The 20,046-nt window shown below is 36.1% G+C and overlaps 2 protein-coding genes across 5 annotated transcripts; both read right to left on the bottom strand.

The window, feature by feature from the left end:
* Nucleotides 1–695: 695 nt before the first annotated feature.
* Nucleotides 696–4,948, bottom strand: LOC128922228 (kelch-like protein 3). Of its 4 annotated transcripts, XM_054232040.1 has the most exons (5): nucleotides 4,817–4,845; nucleotides 2,829–3,065; nucleotides 2,204–2,408; nucleotides 1,369–1,473; nucleotides 696–1,300 (listed from the first exon to the last, which is right to left on the bottom strand). In XM_054232040.1, the coding sequence occupies exons 2-5, from the start codon at nucleotides 2,855–2,857 to the stop codon at nucleotides 1,088–1,090; spliced, it is 552 nt and encodes a 183-aa protein (XP_054088015.1). In that variant the 5' UTR covers nucleotides 2,858–3,065; nucleotides 4,817–4,845; the 3' UTR covers nucleotides 696–1,087. The 4 variants fall into 4 exon arrangements, with proteins under 4 accessions (XP_054088015.1, XP_054088012.1, XP_054088013.1 ...); XM_054232037.1 differs by lacking the exon at nucleotides 2,829–3,065 and having other exon boundaries at nucleotides 4,817–4,948; XM_054232038.1 differs by lacking the exons at nucleotides 2,829–3,065; nucleotides 4,817–4,845 and adding an exon at nucleotides 4,468–4,810.
* Nucleotides 4,949–8,495: 3,547 nt separating this feature from the next.
* LOC128922195 (kelch-like protein 3) lies at nucleotides 8,496–19,551 on the bottom strand. Its single transcript, XM_054231971.1, has 8 exons — nucleotides 19,414–19,551; nucleotides 11,767–11,940; nucleotides 11,341–11,698; nucleotides 10,899–11,273; nucleotides 10,502–10,815; nucleotides 9,483–9,657; nucleotides 8,789–8,884; nucleotides 8,496–8,722 (listed from the first exon to the last, which is right to left on the bottom strand). The coding sequence occupies exons 1-8, from the start codon at nucleotides 19,488–19,490 to the stop codon at nucleotides 8,513–8,515; spliced, it is 1,779 nt and encodes a 592-aa protein (XP_054087946.1). The 5' UTR covers nucleotides 19,491–19,551; the 3' UTR covers nucleotides 8,496–8,512.
* Between the last annotated feature and the right edge of the window lie 495 nt (nucleotides 19,552–20,046).

Below are 20,046 nucleotides of genomic sequence, written 5' to 3'. Positions count from 1 at the left end.
AATTTCAACCAGTCTCGTCATGCTGATCATTTTGATATATATAACCCTATAGCTTTCTGACTTACAAACAACCGTTATGTGAACATAATGATCTATAATGCTCTCTTAGCAACTTTTGTTGCGAGAGAATAAAAATTTTAGGTTCTTAGATGCTGAAATGTACCATATGCATCTCGAATTTCTTTTAATTCTTTCTATAAATTCTAGTTAATTGCATGTTACCAATATCCAATCTCGAATCACAGAAATCCGTTAAATATTTCATTAGTTTTCCATTTTCTCATATTCCAATCTTCGCAGCTACATTTCAGCAAATTATTTGCCCCGAATTCCACATCAATCCATTCGATTCAGCGCGAGTTTCTGATTGTCTTACGCTGTAACACCATGACTGTTGCTTCGCAAGCCAGTTTCTATGGAAAAACAGAAAGCTATTCGTGTATCCACTTGAACTACCAGCAATTTAGCGCATTACATTTCGTTTTGTAATTGTTATAACGTGGTTGTCACATACATTTGCGCTTTCAGCGTTTCAGCGCTAGATAAGTCTGCAGAATCACTAGAGTTTGAGAGTGCAGCGTATTACTCATACGCACTGGTGTACACCGAATGGGTTGAACCCTCAGTTCTTGCCTTGATTAATTTTTTGTTTCGTGTATTCTATTCTATTTTGTTATATTAAGTAAACAGTTAAATTTTTTTCTTTTTAATGTTTTTTGTTATTTATTCTTTATTCATTTACTTATTAACATAACTGTGATTGTAATAATAATTTTATTTCCACCACTCTTTGCGACCAATCTTATGTGTTCGATTTTTCAATTAGTTCCTCTATATTTCATTTACAAACAAAGCCAAATTTTTGCAAGCACTGCTAGAGATACAGATGTACAAAAAAATTATTTATATATATATATTCCAAAACAAGAACGAAAGCATTGACAATTACAACAAACTTTTACCGTTCAGTTTTTGGTTCGCGTTAGACAGAAATTAGTTTGCCGCTTCTTTCAAATCGAAAATTAACCAGATTTTGTGTATTTCTTATAAGTTTATTAACACAAACAACAATAGAAATGTTGTTTGTTTATTTTGATGTCAGTAAAGGCAAAGAAACAACAAAACAAGAATATATTTCTCCTTTGGGCAATGATCTCTTCCGCACCCAATTGTCATTTGCCTCATCGTACACTGCTACTCCTGTAATTCTCTGCTCACTGCGGTGACCAATAGTCCATAATTTATTGTCAAAAGATACGAAAGCGAGAATGCCCCACGGATCACCTTCCAGAGAGCAAATCTGCGAAATTTTTTGGGAAGATTAAGTTTAATATCAAACAATTCGAAAAAAAATCAGCTGCAATGTACCTGAGACCACGTGTCTCGCTGAGGATCGTAACGTTCAACAACACCCCTGTTGGTGGAACCATAATAAGCGCCAAAAACATAGATGTGACCATTGTGTACAGCTACCTGTAGTACAGAAAATAGGAATTACTAATTTATTTAACTTTATGGGGGGAAAGAGGACGGCTTAATAAGATTGTGACTATTGTCATAATATTTATATTTAAGTTTTGTGTAAATTTGAAAATAATTCCACTTCAAACAAAGTCACATTAACAGTTTTCGAAATATTTGGCGAAGAGATACTTCAGTGAAATCAAGTGGCTTTTTTATTGTATCGACAGTATGTAATTACTATATTATTTTGAGAGATTTGCTTGGTGAACAATTTTTACTTGATATAAATTCGACATTATTTCAGTTACTTAGTCTATCAATAATAAAAATACAGATTCACACAAGTCGAGTCGTTATTTAACAGTCTAGCACACACATCCTATATATGTTTCGATTATAAGTTTAAATTCGTTAAATTAGGGTGCCCATACCTCAGCCACCTCACACACTTTAGTACTAACTCGTTGTGTACGTGGCCTGATGTAATGCGCGTTACTAAATTATACAATGTCAACCGTTTGGTTCCACAGCATTTCAAAAGTTGATCTTTGCTTCCCGAAAAAGATTTCGCGAAAATTTAATTAACAAATAGAAATTGGGTAAAATTTTAATAATTTTTTCCCCAAAGTTTGCTAAATAGTTTAAAGTGAGAGCTTCATATTCATAAATGAGCCTATTATTTCAAAAAGTTTTCAAGTTGCGCTAATTACATCAACCATTAGTTTTACATCTAACTTACAGCAGGCTTTACATGATTATATCTCATATCTGCACATTTACTCCAACTCTTCGAATCGGTATTATAGCATTCAACACTTTTTAAGTAACCATTATACCAGTTGCCGCCCATTATGTAAATTTTACCATTGAAAGCCACTGCACCGGCATCGTATCGTGCTTTAAGCAAAGGTGCCACGAACTTCCAACCATTGGATGTCTTATACCTGGAAATAAACAATAAAAAATTAATACTTATTTATTACATTGAAGTGTTCAGCATTGTGTTTCGTAACATTAACGACAGGAGAAAATTTGCCTATTTTTTATTCTTCCACATGCGATTCCATGTTTTGTTATTCACTTTTTAAATTCGTTATCAAAATATGTATTGCTTAAAACATGAATTCTTCTGATTGCCTTTTAAAAAACAGTTCGATTCATTGTGGGTCATTCATTCCTCAGCATAATAAAATAAGGACTAGTAAAAACAAATCAGCTACTTTTGCATTATATTAACGGCGAATAAGCTACATAATTGGCTCTAGCAGGTGGATATAAACGAACCGAAACGTCTGAAACGACGTTTTCGCAGGCTCCATCGATATATATGGCTTGGTGTTATCCTGATGGAACACAATTCTTACCCTTCTAAGCAATTGCTTCCTTCAAACATCCCATTGTTGACAGTACAGGTTTGAATTAAATTTGGACGTAGGAGGGTGGGTCAAAGTAAATTATTGTCTGTCAAATCCATCACACGCATAGCGAAACCTTCCTGCCCGTCAATCATTGCTTTGCCGCCCACCTTTTGATCGATTTCGATCGTTTTCGCTTGACGTTTTTGTTACTGAACCACTTTTCATCAACGGTGGATGGTTACGCTAAAGAAGTGTATTTGATAAATTGATAATTTGATCGATATTTCTTGACAAAACATAGCACACTAATTCCAGACACTATGAAAAGATTGATATTGGTATGGATAAGATCAAACTATTGCAACGATTAAAAAATGCAGTTAAACAAAAAAGGGATTTAACAAAACTACAAATTAAGCTATAACATTTAGAACAAAGGATCACGATACGGAATGTTATCTGCTGTAAAAAAAAGTGTTGGTACTTTGACGAGTTTACAGCCAAAAAGGGATTTTTCCTAAAGTCCATCAAAGCAGACGAAAAACTTTAGAAAAAGTAAATTTTATAGTAAAGGTACTAGGAACTATTAAAGTAAGGGCTTCCCTCAGAAAACTCGGCCTATTTAATCCAAATTGGGTGCAAATATATCATAACTTTAAATCCTGTTAGCACAAATGAAGATTGCGAAATATACCTTCATTTGCAAAATATTTGCATTTTAATTTATCGGTAGCGATCAAAATTTCGAAGAAGTAGCAAACTGCCTGGTGATTTGGAACGGACTTTACTTTCCATTTTTCGCTCTACTTTCGCCGATGAGATTAACGCATGTGCGAAACAGTAATTTGTATGGCGAAATGTTGAAACACCTCAATCGCGTGCAACTTCAAATTGATCCGTCAGCACAAAAATTTCTCGAAAATAATTGTTAAATTTTTGGAACTGTATAATTTGTAGAACTGCCACCAAATACGCAATGCAGCCGGATCTATTATTTACAGAAACAATGAATTATTTGAGGTATTTTCCCCAAAATTCTCCTCTATTATCCAACAGTTCACGTTTGTTCAACAAAAAGATCACCGAAAATCCGCATTTCCATTTGTTATCACCAAATTGTAGAGAACTAGTAACCAACCAAAAGTGAGCGGCTAAATATCTGTAAACAACAATAAATATATACAAAATTTGTCACTCTGAGCGATACAACTAACAGCACTCTCAAATGTTGACTCTCACTTAGCGTCAGACCGGATGGAGAATTCAGCAAATGTTACATATGTACATAAAGAGAGCATAATTTTTTATGGTAACTGTTTTTAATATATCTCTCTAAGTTAATATGATCAATGTAAATCCCTATTCCCGTTATTATAAAATTACAATATCGGGGAAAAACAACTAGTGAATTATTCAAAGTGTATATGTATATACTCGTATGTACTATATATATTCTATTTTATATATGTATACTTTATCCGTAACAACGCACGAAGTGAATGATGTTCTGTTCACGCTCAACCTACACTGAGAACAATTTTTCGATACCATAGCTACTAACTGCAACCCGAACCTCGATGAAAGAGCATGCAAATATTATAAAGTCTCTGCGTTGAGGAAAGAGCTCAAGTGATCGTATACTTACACATACGGATTGTCACTAACACGCAGTATAAAAGTGTAAGTATGTGCCAGCAACATACTACACATTATTAATCCGGAGAGACCCTCTCTTATCACATACTTGCATAAATATATATATTAACACTGAATTCGGGGTTTTCCCTCAAATACTGACACACACTTTTCTGTTTAAAGAAGATTTTCTTTTTTATTGTACTTGTTTGTATATATCACTAAATTAATATGATCAATATAGATCGCCACTCCCATTATAACAAAATTACAATATCGTGAAAAAACAACAAATGCGTAAAGCAAAGCTTATCTTATACTACATATATACTATATACTATCAAATGTAGACTTCATACCGTAGCAACACCCGAAGTGAATGTAATTTGAACGTATTTGCTTCGCTATTCACGCGATACTGCGGAAAATTTCTCGATACCATAGCTGCTAATTGTAACGAGAACATCGACGAAAGAGCCTACAAAGAATATAACACTCTCTGCATTGATGAAAGAGCTTAGGTGATCGTGTGCTTCCACATACGGATTTGTCACTAACACGCACAAGCGAAGAGCGTAAAATGAGCACCTACGATGAGATAATACGACCAAACTGCAATCAGCAGTTTTATGGGGATGAAGTTATATATTTGACGTATGAAAGGAAAACAGTTATTCCATTGTAAAATAGCATAAAATTAACTTTTTAAATTACTACATTAACCACATATACTGACTATCCTAAATCTTATCCTATACTAAATATAAAATATTGTGAGTTCTATTACTGATACACATATTGTAGGGTGCGGCATAGACTCACTCTCTCAACCAGTGCAAGCAGTCTGGAACATTTTCTTTCACTTAGTAAGCGCACTAACAAAAGCTCATTTTGTGATGATCGTTTGATTGTGATGGTGCTCATCTCAGCTACTAACCAAAGTAAATATGAAGTGAACTCTTTTATAACATTTAATAGTATTGCCACTAGGGGGGAAAATAAATTTTGATATTTTTGTGTATTTTTTGGGTATTTTTCGATTTTCTTACACCGTTATTGAGAAACTTGAGGTTTATGGGATCTCTTTTCGAGTTTTCTGTAAACTCACATTGAGACCAGCTTATATTTAGCCTATAATATTAATTTCAGAATGCTCTTATACAGGCCAATCCCTGAGCTGTGAGCATATTCGCGCATAAAGTCCATAAGCTTGTAATTGGATCGTTACTTTCGACAGTATTAAGCCGCTGGGACTTCTCAACGACTACCCGCAATGAAAATTGTACCATTCAAAGCCACCGTGGCAGCGTTGATAGATGTTTTTTTTTTTTTTTTCATAGAACTAAAAGATTTCCATTGCATCTCTGGACCCAGCCTAAACCTAATGCTTTAGTAGTAAAGAAGTACGGAACTTCCCTGAGTTTAGAGTCAATTCAACTAAATGCCTTGTTAGTGTTGATTGTCGTAATTAATCTGGATTGCGGCATGTTATCGGGGATAGATACATATGTATATGAGATATTCCTTTGCCGTTGTTCAGTAAACATCAAGTCTATACGAGAATATAAAATTAAACTTGCACCACAGCTTCTTATAATTGGATAAACGTGTCACTTCTAAATTAAATGCGTAAATACACCTGCCAGGCACAACTTACCACTAAGCTTTTTTCAATTTTTTTTTCGATATTTTTATTTTTTTTGTTTCTTTCTTTGTTTTGTTTGTATTTAGTAACCACAAATACATTATATTAAACTACCTACATACAATTTCAGTATTTAATTTATCTCGTTTAATGAATAAACCACAAAACAAATTTTCGTAGCTTATACATAAGCGTTCGGTTTTAGAATTATTTTTAACTTTATAACGCGACTAAACGGAAATTTCTTTAAAGTGAGGAAAATTCGAACATGAAATTATTTTTTATTTGCAATGAGCTAAAACTTGATTACGACATCTAGTCTTTCATGTCCGTTGTCTTTCTCTCTGATTATGTAGGCTTAGGGAACGCTCAGAGTTGGACTCCCAAGTGCGCTGTTGTATATTTCTCATATTTTATTATTCAGTTTCAGGTTAAGATTCTTTTTGATTCCCTCACCTGGGAGCTATTTCCAGATTTTAAGATTCTAGTAATAAATATAGGCTATGTTACTCAGGGTGAATGTAGCTTTCCAATATTGAAAGAATTTTTGAAATCGGCACCGTATGTTTTGAGTTTATTCATTACAAACATACATACAAATCTTTCCTCTTTATAATAGTCTTATAGATAGTATTTTTTCTCTCTAGTCAAATAGTTTTTTTATTATTGTTTCTGCGCTACTGTTTGCTTTACTGGAACCCAAATATGATGATTAAGTTAGGCCGGGTGAACGTCTGTTCATTAAATCTGTGGGTTTCAACGATAGCGACTTACCATTTCAAACATGCATTTCCGTCTGCGGGAGTTCTTGTAAGTGTAGTCGTCAATCTTTCGCCGTTCTCACCGTGTGATAGATTCGCAAAAAACATCAGACAAACTAAACTAATGTTGAGGTAAAAATAATACAAACTGCATTACGTTACAACCACGCAATGACAATGTAAATTGGTAGAACTTCCTTTATGATAAATAAATATTAAAAAACAAGAAGCCAAAACAAAACAAGTAGGGAAGGGCTAAGTTCGGGTGTAACCGAACATTTTATACTCTCGCAATTGATTTATTTAACTTTATTTATATTATATAATACACAATTTGACCCACATATTCGTCATATATGTATATTGTATAAAGTCCATTGAAAGTTGGAAACCATAATATTAGGTTAGAAGCACCGAGGTCCTCGTGTTCGATATATGGTCCGATTTCGGCGATTTTTAGAATGGAGCTGCCACACTATAAACGTAGTATTTGTGCAAAGTTCTGCATCGATATCTTCACTAGTGCTTACTTTATATATTGTAAAGTAAACGATTCAGATCGTCTTCAAAGTTCGGGTATATAGGAAGTAGGCGTGGTTGTGAAGCGATTTGGCCTATTTTCACATCATATCATTGGGATGTAAGGAAACTAAACAAACAAACCAAGTTTCATTGAAATCGGTCGAGTAGTTCCTGAGCTATGGTTTTAGACCCATAAGTAGGCGACGCCACGCCCATTTTCCATTTTGTAAAAAAATCAGAGTGCAGCTTGCATCTGCCATTTCTTATGTGAAATTTAGAGTTTCTGACGTTTTTGGTTAGCGAGTTAACCCACTTTTAGTAATTTTCAACATAACCTTTGTATGGGAGGTGGGAGAGGTTATTATCCGATTTAAATTTATGGACGGAAGTGGCTAAAAAAACGACTGCAGAAAGTTTGGTTTATATAGCTCTATTGGTTTGCGAGATATGTACAAAGAACCTATTTGGGGGCGGGGTCACGCCCACTTCCCCAAAAAAAAAATACATCCAAATATGCCCCTTCATACCAATTTTTATTTCCATAGCTTTATTTATGGCTTAGTTATGGCACATTATGTGTTTTCGGTTTTCGCCATTTTGTGGGCGTGGCCAAGAAATAAGTGTACCAAGTTTCATTAAGATATCTTAATTTTTACTCAAGTTACAGCTTGCACAGACGGACGGACGGACGCACAGACAGACATTCGGATTTGAACTCCACTCTTCACCCTGATCACTTTGGTATATATCTAACTCGTTTAGTTTTGGGTGTTACAAACAACCGTTATGTGAACAAAACTATAATACTCTCTTTAGCAACTTTGTTGCGAGAGTATAAAAAGAAAACTAAAACAAAAGCGAAAAAATTAGTAAATAAAATATAAAACGGCAAAAATATACATAATTAAAGAAGGAAGATGTAGTAGTCGGAGAATTTTATTTGTTTAAGATTGCTATAAAAACAACAGAAATTAGTATTAACGCTTTGTTTCCTTTTTTTTAAGAAAAAACAAGAATAATAACATAAACGATTAAAGCAAACTTTGTTTTTTGTTCGCGTTTGATAGAAACTAGTTTGCGACTTCTATTAGTTTATTAAAAAAAACGGCATTTCCATTATCGTTTGTTTATTTTGAAGTCAGAAAAGTTACAGGTATAACAAAACATGAATATATGTCTCCTTTGGGTAACGAGCTCTTCTGTACCCAACGATCATATCCTTTGTTATAAACTTCGACCCTTGTCTCATTCTTCACGCTGCCACCAATAGCCCATAGTCTATATTCAAGAGATACACAAAAGAAACGGCGCCAGCAATTACTTTCCAGTGAGCAAATCTGCGAAAATTTTTCGGAAGATTTAGTTTAATATCAAACAATTGTAAAAAGTCAACTACAATGTACCTGATTCCATGTGTTTCGCTGAGGATCGTAACGTTCAACAGCTGGGCTACCTTTAAAATAGCCTACAACATAGATGTGACCATTATGTGCAGCTACCTGTAGTAAAAAAATTGAAATTAATAATTTATTTAACTTTTTGGTGCAAATAGGACAAATTAATAAGACTTCGACTATTCTCGTAAAATATTTTATTTTGCGTAAATTTGTATATATTTCCACTTGAAACCTAGTCACATCAGCAGTTTCAGAAAAATCTGGCGAAGAGATACCTCACTGAAATCAAGTGTATTTTGTTATTGTGGCAACAGTATGCAATTACGTAAAAGTTTTGAGATATTTGCTTTGTGAATATAAATTCGACATTATATCAGCTCTTGGTCTATCAATAATAAAAAATCAGGTTCATATGTGTCGAATAGTTATGTACGGGTTCGTTGTATACGTTGCCACGCGACTAAATTACACAATGTCTACCGTTTGGTTCCGTATTCTTTAAAATTTTTTATCATTGCTTTTCGAAGAAGAATTCGCGAAAATTTAATACCTTTTAAAATTTTCATATATTTTTTGTAATTTTTTTTTTAATTTGCAAAGTCGTCTAAAAGTGAGATTTATCTTTTCATTATTTATTTGAAAAGTTAACTAGTTATCAATTGGTCCTCATTAAATCAAGCATTGGTTTTTTATAACTTACACTAAGGCCCGACGCCCAACTATTCGAATCCGGGTTATAGCATTCCACTGATTTTATGGTTTTTCCATTCGAGCCGCCTATTATGTAAACTTTACCATTCAAAGACACTGCACCGGCCTCGCAACGTGCTGTAATCAAAGGTTCCACAAATTCCCAACCATTGAATGCCGTATACCTGGAAATAAACAATAAAAAATTAATACTTATTTATTACATTGAAGTGATCAGCATTGTCTTTCGTAACATTAACGAGCGTCCACGGTGAAATTTTAGCCTATCCTTTGTACTTATGACATTCGATTCCATATTATATTTTTCACTTTTTCAATTTTTTAATAAATATTTTTTTAATAGCTTGTACATAATGCAGGTATGTGTAGTAGATTAGGATTATGTACCTGTATAACACTACTATGTGTGTGTGTGTGTCACATACATGAATTAGGCGTCTTACTTAACGCATTTTGTGATTCGCTCTTCATATTTACACATAAGCTGAATTTTTGGTTTATGAAACACAATACTTAATATTCGCAGATTATTATTATACTCTCGCACCATGTTGCACAGATAATAGTTGAAAACTACTAAGAGTGCTTTAATTATGTAAGGAATAGCAACAGTAACCCTACATTTTATGGTAAAGATTTTTAAGATATTCAAAAGAAATTCAATTGAGTGCTCTAATATAGTATGTATAATCATGGATTTGCTGTAGCTTTGTTGACGAAAATTGCTGAAAACAGTCCAGGAATTACCACAGTTCCAATATACTATATATAACGACTTGCTATATTTTGGTGGCCGTTACGACGAATATATAGTTAAATTGTGTGTTATCTTCATAAAATTAAATATATCAGTTGCGAGGGTATAAAATGTTCGGTGGCACCCGAACTTAGCCCTTCCTTACTTGCTGAAATTGCGACTAACGTACTGTTCCATTTATGTAGATACATATACATATGTATATTTAAATTTATAATATTTAAAAAATCGGTCAGACACTAGGTACTTACCTTTCAACTGACTGCAGAAGAGTATTATTCTCACCACGACCACCAATAGCGTATATTTTTCCATCTAATTCGACAACACTGTGCAAACGTCTTGCTTGATTCATTTCTCGCAATTCTTGCCATGTTTTATTTATTACGTTCCAGCTGAAAAAGCTTTTGGATGCTGGCTTATAGCTATCACCACCAATAAATAACAAATTGTCATCCTTTAAAATCGCATTATAGTTCGCACTATCCTCATTTATACTCGCATATTTTTGCCATTTGTCCTCAGGTTTGTTATATTGAAGTACACATTGTTTCGTCGCATTATCCTTTGATTATATCAAAAATAAATATTGTGCTTACATTAGTTAGAGATATTAAATTTTGAATATAAACCGCTGTGAGCGCTTACCTCTTGATAAATCATCAGCAATGTTTTTTCATCAGTATTCCCAGCATCGAGCCCTGTACGCGATTCTGTAAATCGGCTATTTATCTGTGACCGTGCTGCAGGCTTACTGATCCACATGGACGCCTGGAGAGCCAACAACTCACAGCCAGGTAATGACTGAATGTGAGTCAAGAGGAAGCCCACATCGAATTGCGTGAGCCGCAGGCACGCGACTAAACGAGGGAGGTGTTCTTGACGCGCAGAAACATCGTGATTATACCAACGAGATATGGCACCATATGCATCTTCCTCACAGGTTATATTCAAATTTTCCGATTCTATAAGGCATTGCAATTTCTCAACATCAAAATTGAGAAACTCGTCGCGTTTGCTGATCTAGTATTAACAAAAACGAAATTTTAATTACGCCATTGTGTATCAATACGTGCAGGATTAGACTCACCTCTAAGAAATTCTGTATTTCGTATTCGTGGATTTTCCGCTTGACAAGTTCACATTGCGTTTCGCGTTCTAACGCATATACACCCTGTAATGTGCATTCATCAATGTGCGACATAATGAAGTCCATGCACATGGTCGCGGCATCTTCCAATTGCAACACGATTGCCGCCTTCAGCGTCGCAGCAACATTGTCAACTGTAACCAGCGCCTGTCCGGTGTAGCAAAATGTTATTAAGCGCTCAAAGATATCACTATCAATATCATTTATTTCGATGACAAGAGCATTGCCTCGATCGCCGTTGAAGAGGTTCTCGAAGTAAGGACTCGCTGCTGAGAGTATCAAACGATGCGCGGGTACACTGTGAAAAAAAATTACAAATTCAAATCAATATATTTTTAAGGGACATTCAAACAAGGTAATACTTACAAAGCCTCTGGGTTAGAAACTTTAAAAGTCACATCAATTAGAGACTGTTCATCGTAGAAGCAAAATATTTTCTTCATTAACTTGTCCATGAAAAATGGTTTCAATTCACTCAAATTACGCTGTGAAGTAGTTTCTTGTGTAGTACTTGTGGCCATTTTAAATTGTTGAACTTTCCTGTTGCGATGATAAATTATTAAATGGAAAATAATTGTTTTGAATAAAGTCAATTCAACTTGAGCTTTGCTTTCTAGTTTCATCTAGTTTAAACTGTTGGACGTGGATGCATTCGCTCCATAACTACGACAAACGGTTTTACGTAGTCGAAATGTACCATTTTCTATATCGGACTGGTCGCAGTCCTATTTTGGTAGCGCGTTAAACTCTGAGCTCGATAATAAACTAAGCACAATACCTTATAGTGATCATAGCATTTAATCTAAGATTCAACAATCGCTAAGTGTAGAAATTCGATACTCAGATGTATTAAGTCATCTTTATAAAGATCTCTCAGTATCTATAGAAATAAAATAACGGATATAGTTATTTCGCCTAAGATCTTAAAACTAAAATCCCTCTAACTTACATCCAAAATTATGGGTTTATTGACTACCGTTTTTTGTATAATTGTCAATTGCCATATTCAATTAAAATTCTTTTGTACGATTTAATTCACACTTGTATTACTATTTTACAAAAATCCTCCACCTTAAAATCGTTGAAATTGAGACAAAAATGTTTGAATTAGTTTTCACTTTATATGAACATACAGTGGCTCACAGCCAAAGTGATGCAGCAACGAAATGAAACATCGCTTAGCTAAAAATCATGTTTTTATTTCGAAATTAAAAACTTTTACTAATTTTTTGATTAGGTACAAATATGTTTAATCTTTTAAATACAAAAAACTCAACAATTATTTTTTTTTCAAGCATTAAGTAAAAACATATACATATATATGTGGCGATACCCACATTTAACATTTCATATAATTTATATAAAGCGATCACTTACAGGTTAATATTAAGATCATTTATATTAGCACAACTAAAGGTTAAGTTATCCTACATTTCACTTCACCTTGTTATCCTACATTCTACTTTACCTTGTTATCCTAAGAGTTACACTATTGCTATCTCTCTTACGCATAGTAATTAAGCAATTACATTAATCTATTATACTAAGCAAACATGTTAAGAGCATCATCACCTGATGCTCGATCACCGTTACCTTTACTATAAGTTAACTAACGCTAAGCTATTCAACAATCAGTTGGATTTTGGTTACCACGTCGCCCAGACGTGTAATAGTAAAGAACCATTTACCACAATTGGTGACCCCGACGTGATGACTTTAGCAGTCACCTTGGACTAACGGTGGAGCAACAGTAAGCAGCCCGTTACCGACAACCGGCCACGCCACTAAAGGTGAACGTAACCTAAAGTCACATCACCCAACCAACATTTCGCAGCGTTTTTCATCAACCATCGGAATTTTGTAACTATCGTTCGCATATTTTCTTTATTTAACAATAAAACGTTTGTATTGGAAGCGAATCAATATGCCTTCCGACGATGACACACCACGCTTGCAACAAGCAACAATTCGTGTTCCAAATTTCAACCAAGACAGACCAGGTCTCTGGTTCGCGCAGTTGGAATCACAGTTCCGGAATCATAACGTCACACACGAGGTGGACAAATTCCATCATACGATTCCACTGATTGACACGCGCATAGCAGCTGACGCAGAAGACATCATTCTCAATCCACCAGCCGACAACCCATATCAACGATTGAAAGCCGCACTAATCTCGTGCTATTCAAAATCTAGAGAAGCAAAACTCCTTCAACTACTGGATGGTGAGTATCTTGGCGACAAAACGCCATCTCAACACCTTCGACACCTACGAAGTTTAGTGCCAGACATAAATGAGGAGATATTACGTGTAAGGTGGCTCTCACACCTGCCCGACCAAATGCGCACGTGTTTGGTTACGCAACACACGGCCGAGCTACAGGACTTAAGTGAAGCCGCAGATCGTCTACATGAGGTACTCAAACCTTCTCAAGGGACTCACATGGCTGCAACATCACTTGCAAACAACCACGGCTCCGATTCTACAGATGTGGGACAACAACTCGCTCACATTACAAAAAGTCTTCAGAAGCTTCTATACAACCATCAAACTACTGGGCGAAAACGCTTTCGCTCACAAAACAGCAACAGAAGAAGATCAATTCCTGCTGCTAATTCAACCAACAACACGTGTTGGTACCACAAAACGTTTGGCAACCTCGCTCAAAAATGCACACCAGGTTGCAAACAAGCGGGAAACGCATCAGAGAGACGTTAGCGGCGGAAAGCGCCTCTCTACCACCATCGTACCGCCTCTTCATCACGGATCGCCAGTCTCGCACACAATTTCTAGTGGACACAGGCTCCGAAGTCTCAGTCTTCCCACACAAACAACAACCAAATTCGAAGATGGCGACCGGCTACCAACTCATCGCAGTTAACGGAACACCCGTTAATACATTCGGTGTCGCAACAATCGTTCTCAACATCGGCCTTCGCAGATCGTTAACATGGCGCTTCATACTGGCAGATGTCTCGAACCCGATCATTGGCGCCGATTTACTTTCGCACTACGGTCTACTCGTCGATCTCAAAAATCAACAACTCATCGACGAAACCACTCGACTGTGCACCTCAGGTACAACCAGAAGCGTGAATGTACAGTCGATCAAATTTCAACAGCCGGATCAATCATCAAGATTTTGGCAACTGCTAGCCGAATTTCCTAAAATCACTCGTCCCGATGGTGCACCAACACAAGTTACACATACAACGCAACATCACATCAAAACAACACCTGGTACTCCAATCAGCAGTCGAGCTCGGCGATTAGCTCCCGATCGACTTAAAATCGCAAAATCAGAGTTCCAGAAGATGATCAAGCTGGGCATAGCGAGACCATCAGACAGCCCTTGGTCATCCCCACTGCACCTCGCGCCAAAGAAGTGTGGCGAATGGCGCCCATGTGGCGATTACCGTCGCCTCAATGAACGTACTATACCTGATCGATATCCAGTTCGATGCCTAGAAGATTTCACCGCAAATTTACACGGTACATCATGTTATTCAACAATCGACTTGATTCGTGCTTTCAACCAGATCCCAGTAGCCAACAAAGACGTTCATAAAACGGCTATAATCACACCGTTTGGTTTATTCGAGTTTCCATTTATGACATTTGGACTCCGAAACGCAGCTCAGACCTTTCAACGGTTCATCGACGAGGTAACTCGAGATTTACCGTTCGTCTTCGCATACATTGACGATCTACTAATCGCATCTGCAAATGAAACCGAGCATCAACAACATTTACGCGTCGTATTTCAGCGCCTTCAACACTACGGCTTAGTTATTAATACAACAAAAACAAAGCTAGGCCTCAAAGAAGTAGAATTCCTTGGGCATACCATTACTGCCCATGGTATAAAACCACTTGAGGAACGAGTCAAAGTCATTGTGGACTACCCTCGTCCTTCAACAATCACCAAGCTACGCAACTTCATTGGTACAATCAACTTCTATCGAAAATTCATCAATCACGCAGCAAGCTTATTAGCCCCACTTAATAAGCTACTCGAAGGACCTAAAATCTGTGGAAAAACTCCGATTCACTGGACCACAGAACTCGAAGACGCATTTTCGAATTGTAAGAAAGCACTAGCTAATGCAACGCTTTTGGCACACCCGGATAACAACGCCGAGTGGGCCATCTTCTCAGACGCATCTGAAAGCGGAATAGGTGCCGCTCTACAGCAACGGATTGACGAACACTGGCAACCACTCGCCTTCTTTAGTCGCAAACTCGCAACATCCGTTCAAAAACGATCAACATACGATCGTGAACTCAACGCAGTCTACGAAGCAGTACAATATTTCAGGCACATTTTTGAGGGACGACACATCGTAATCTACACAGATCACAAGCCCTTAATACATGCATTCAAACAGAAGCCTGAACGCGCATCACCATGGCAATTTCGACGACTCGATTTCATTGGTCAGTTTACCACCGACATACGGCACATATCCGGATCAAACAACATCGTTGCGGACGCCTTATCTCGAGTCGACGCCATTCACACAGCAATCACATCAGAAGAACTTGCAACTGCACAAACCAACGATGCAGAACTTCAACAACTACTCCACAGTTCTAACACTCCACTTGAGCTACGCAAAATTAAGAGTAATACCACGGACACTACTGTATACTGCGACATATCCACAGGTACAGCTCGTCCATTTGTTCCACAACCACTAAGACGACGAATTTTCAACACTCTACACTCAGTTTCACATCCAGGCCGTCGAGCTACTAGACGTCTCATTACGCAAAGATACGTTTGGCCATCAATGAACAAGGATTGCATCACTTGGACCAAAGAATGTATTCAATGTCAACGAAACAAAATTTCTCGACATACATTCGCACCTATAGCAAATTTTCAACCACCTTCACGTCGATTCGAACATATTCACATAGATTTGGTGACACTTCCTCTATCAAAAGGACACACCAAATGTCTAACAATCATCGACAGATTTACACGTTATCCAGCAGCCGCACCACTCATTGACGGCACAGTCGACCGAGTAGCACACGCACTCATGCAAACTTGGATATCCTACTTTGGAATCCCACTTCGCATAACCACCGATCTTGGAGGACAATTCGAGTCAGACCTTTTCAGGAAACTCGCTGATCTCCTTGGCTTCAAACATCAACGCACAACGAGTTATCATCCACAATCAAACGGACTTATCGAACGTTTTCATCGACAGCTGAAATCATCTCTTCTCTGCCACAACGAAAGTTGGTACGATGCACTCCCAGCAGTTCTCCTTGGACTACGTGCAGCATTCAAAGAAGACGTTCAAGCCACTCCAGCAGAAATCGTTTTTGGTGAGTCAATTCGACTCCCAGGTGAATTTTTAACACCATCAACTCATACCATCGAAGCACCTGAACTCGTTAAAACGTTACGAAAAGCATTTCAAAATCTTTCACCTACTCCTGCTTCTCGTCATACTCGAGAGAAAATATTCATTTCAAAGGATCTCGGAAACTCAACACACGTCTTCATTCGTAACGATAAAGTCAAACAATCATTTTCATCACCATACGACGGACCATTTCCAGTCATGGAGCGATTTGAGAAATACTACAAAGTACTACTTTATGGAAAACCAACACACATTTCCATAGATCGGCTAAAACCAGCATTCATTTGTAGTGACGACATCGAACATCTAAATCTCAATCCGTCTGGAAATATCAACAACATCAATCCTAATCCTTCTACTACAACACAAAGACATCGAAAAAGAGTACGCTTCAAAACTCCTACATAAAACAAAAAATCACTTGTATGATTTTCTTTTTTTCCAGCAGGGGAGATATGTGGCGATACCCACATTTAACATTTCATATAATTTATATAAAGCGATCACTTACAGGTTAATATTAAGATCATTTATATTAGCACAACTAAAGGTTAAGTTATCCTACATTTCACTTCACCTTGTTATCCTACATTCTACTTTACCTTGTTATCCTAAGAGTTACACTATTGCTATCTCTCTTACGCATAGTAATTAAGCAATTACATTAATCTATTATACTAAGCAAACATGTTAAGAGCATCATCACCTGATGCTCGATCACCGTTACCTTTACTATAAGTTAACTAACGCTAAGCTATTCAACAATCAGTTGGATTTTGGTTACCACGTCGCCCAGACGTGTAATAGTAAAGAACCATTTACCACATATATACCGAAATACACGTTCACAGCCAAAATGATGCACACATTTTTACCGTTAGCGGCGTCAACTTTGCAGCGATTTTCGAATGCAAACTAAATACCGTTATAAATATGAGCTATTCTGGGATAATATTTGATAGTTTTAACATTTTAATATTGTCATTTGTGAAGTGTAGTTCAAAATGGGTCGCCAAACAAGTATTGAGGTGCACGAGTTAATCTTGAAGCAATATAAAGACGGAAAAAGTCAACGTAAAATCGCGGAAATTGTGAAACTGAGTCAAAGAACTGTTCAAGAACTTGTCAGCATATCATTGAACGTTATGTCCGTGAAAATCGTGTTGCAAATCAAAAGAATACGGCTCATAATAAAATGTTTAATGAAAGTGATTCTCATTGGATTGTATGGAAAATACGAGAAAATCCCCAATTAAGTGCTCCAATTTTATGCAGCGAAGTTAAAAATATCTGGGGAAGCAAAGTCATCCGGAAACCATAAGAAGAGTGCTCAGAGAAGTTGATTTTTATGAATGCACAGCCCAAAATAAGCCATACATCAATGCAAAAAATCGAAGTACAAGGTTGAAGTTTGCAAAAGAACATTTATATAAGAGTGAAAGCTTCTGGAATACCGTAATTTTTGCAGATGTAAGTAAATTTAACCTATGTAGATCAGATGGAAAGAGTTATGTATGGAGAAGAGCAAACTACAACCGCAAAATCTACGTAGCAGATTATACTTGCTTTAATATTTTTTATACGGCTGCATCACTTTGGCTGTGATCCACTGTATGTATATTTTAATGCCTAAGACATACATATGGTTTCCGTACTACAATGTGTACGACAATAAAAGCTCAAGAAACCATGTACCATCATAGTGACACACATGTAGTATTGTACTACATATGTTTACGTCCATCAGAAAGCAAAATGGATCCTGACTTAGTTATAACTGCAAGCAATATGAAAATATTCTTTTCCATTATAATTATTACTTCTCAGCATTTTTATAAATTTTGTTTTTTGATTTCAGTTTATTTCGAATTTAATTTATTTTCTCTATGTCAAAACCATTGTAGTACATTTCACAACACCACATAATTTCAATGGTTTCTAGAACTCTTTTGTAGTACGAAATACCATTTACTTGCAAACAAAATTCGGAACACCAGTGATACACATATGGTTTATGTAGCATACTATAATATGTACTACATGTCTGTCTCAGGTATAACTATATGTTTCCATATTTGTATTCTTTTGAATTTTTTATTATTTATCCTTTGTTCACTTTAAAAATCTACTAAATCTAAATAAATTTCGTCACAGTGGCAGCCATGTGCCTAGTATTACTGAGATTTATTCGCTCAATCTGTTTATCAGCAAATTGTAGAGAACTAACAACAAGCCACAAGTGAGCGGCTAAATGTCTGTCAACAATAATAAAAATATGAAAAAAAATCGACACTCTGAACAATACAACTATGAGCGCTCTCATATGTTGACTCTCACTTAGCGCCGAACCGGGTGGGGATTTCAGCAAATGTTACTTAGTATACACATAATATTAGCGTTCTTTTTGTTGTATTTGCTTTTATAACGATCAATATAGACGCTATTCCTTTTCTAACAATATAACAATATTACGAAAAAACAACAATTGAATAGAATTCAAAATGTATGTATTTACTCGTATGTACTATATATATTATATTTTATATATGTATGTATATATATGTAGACTTCATACCGTAACCACTCACGAAGTGACTGAAATATAAACTTTTTTGCACCGCTACTCACGCTGTACTGAAGAAGCAGTTTTCGATACCATAGCTATTAACCGCAACCAGAACTTCGATGAAAGCGCATGAAAACATTATAAAACTCTCTGCATTGATGAGAGATCTCAAGTGATCGTATACTTACACATACCGGTTGTCACTAATACACACAAGCGAAGAGCGTAAAACGAGCGCCTACGATGAGACAATACGATCAAACTGCAATCAGCAGTTGACTGAGCAGTTTTATGCGAATGAAGTTATAAATTTTACGTATGAAATAAAAGCAATTATTCCATTGTAAAATAGCATAGAACGACTTTTTTGAATTTCTACATTAATCAAATTGACTATAATTTAAAAAATTTATTAAGATAGGTAGGAAAAAGCTGAGGATATGTTGCAAGCGATTAAAAGAAGGGAAGCAAATAATGATCGAACCCTTTTCAGTTTCATCAGACGGCAAATAATAATTTTCATTAAATTAACGCTATTCGATAATCTATTTGCTTTCATTTAGAGTCTAAAATATAAAAGGGTAAGTGTGTGGCAGCTAAAGACTACACATTATTAATCCAGAGAGCCCCTCTCTTAGCACATACATGCATAAATATATATATTAACACTGAATTCGGGGTTTTCCCTCAAATAC

Source organism: Zeugodacus cucurbitae, chromosome 5 (assembly GCF_028554725.1).
Source record: "Zeugodacus cucurbitae isolate PBARC_wt_2022May chromosome 5, idZeuCucr1.2, whole genome shotgun sequence".
NCBI lineage: Eukaryota > Metazoa > Arthropoda > Insecta > Diptera > Tephritidae > Zeugodacus > Zeugodacus cucurbitae.
Note: the sequence above shows the minus strand (reverse complement) of the source record. Positions and strands in the feature narration are given on the sequence as shown.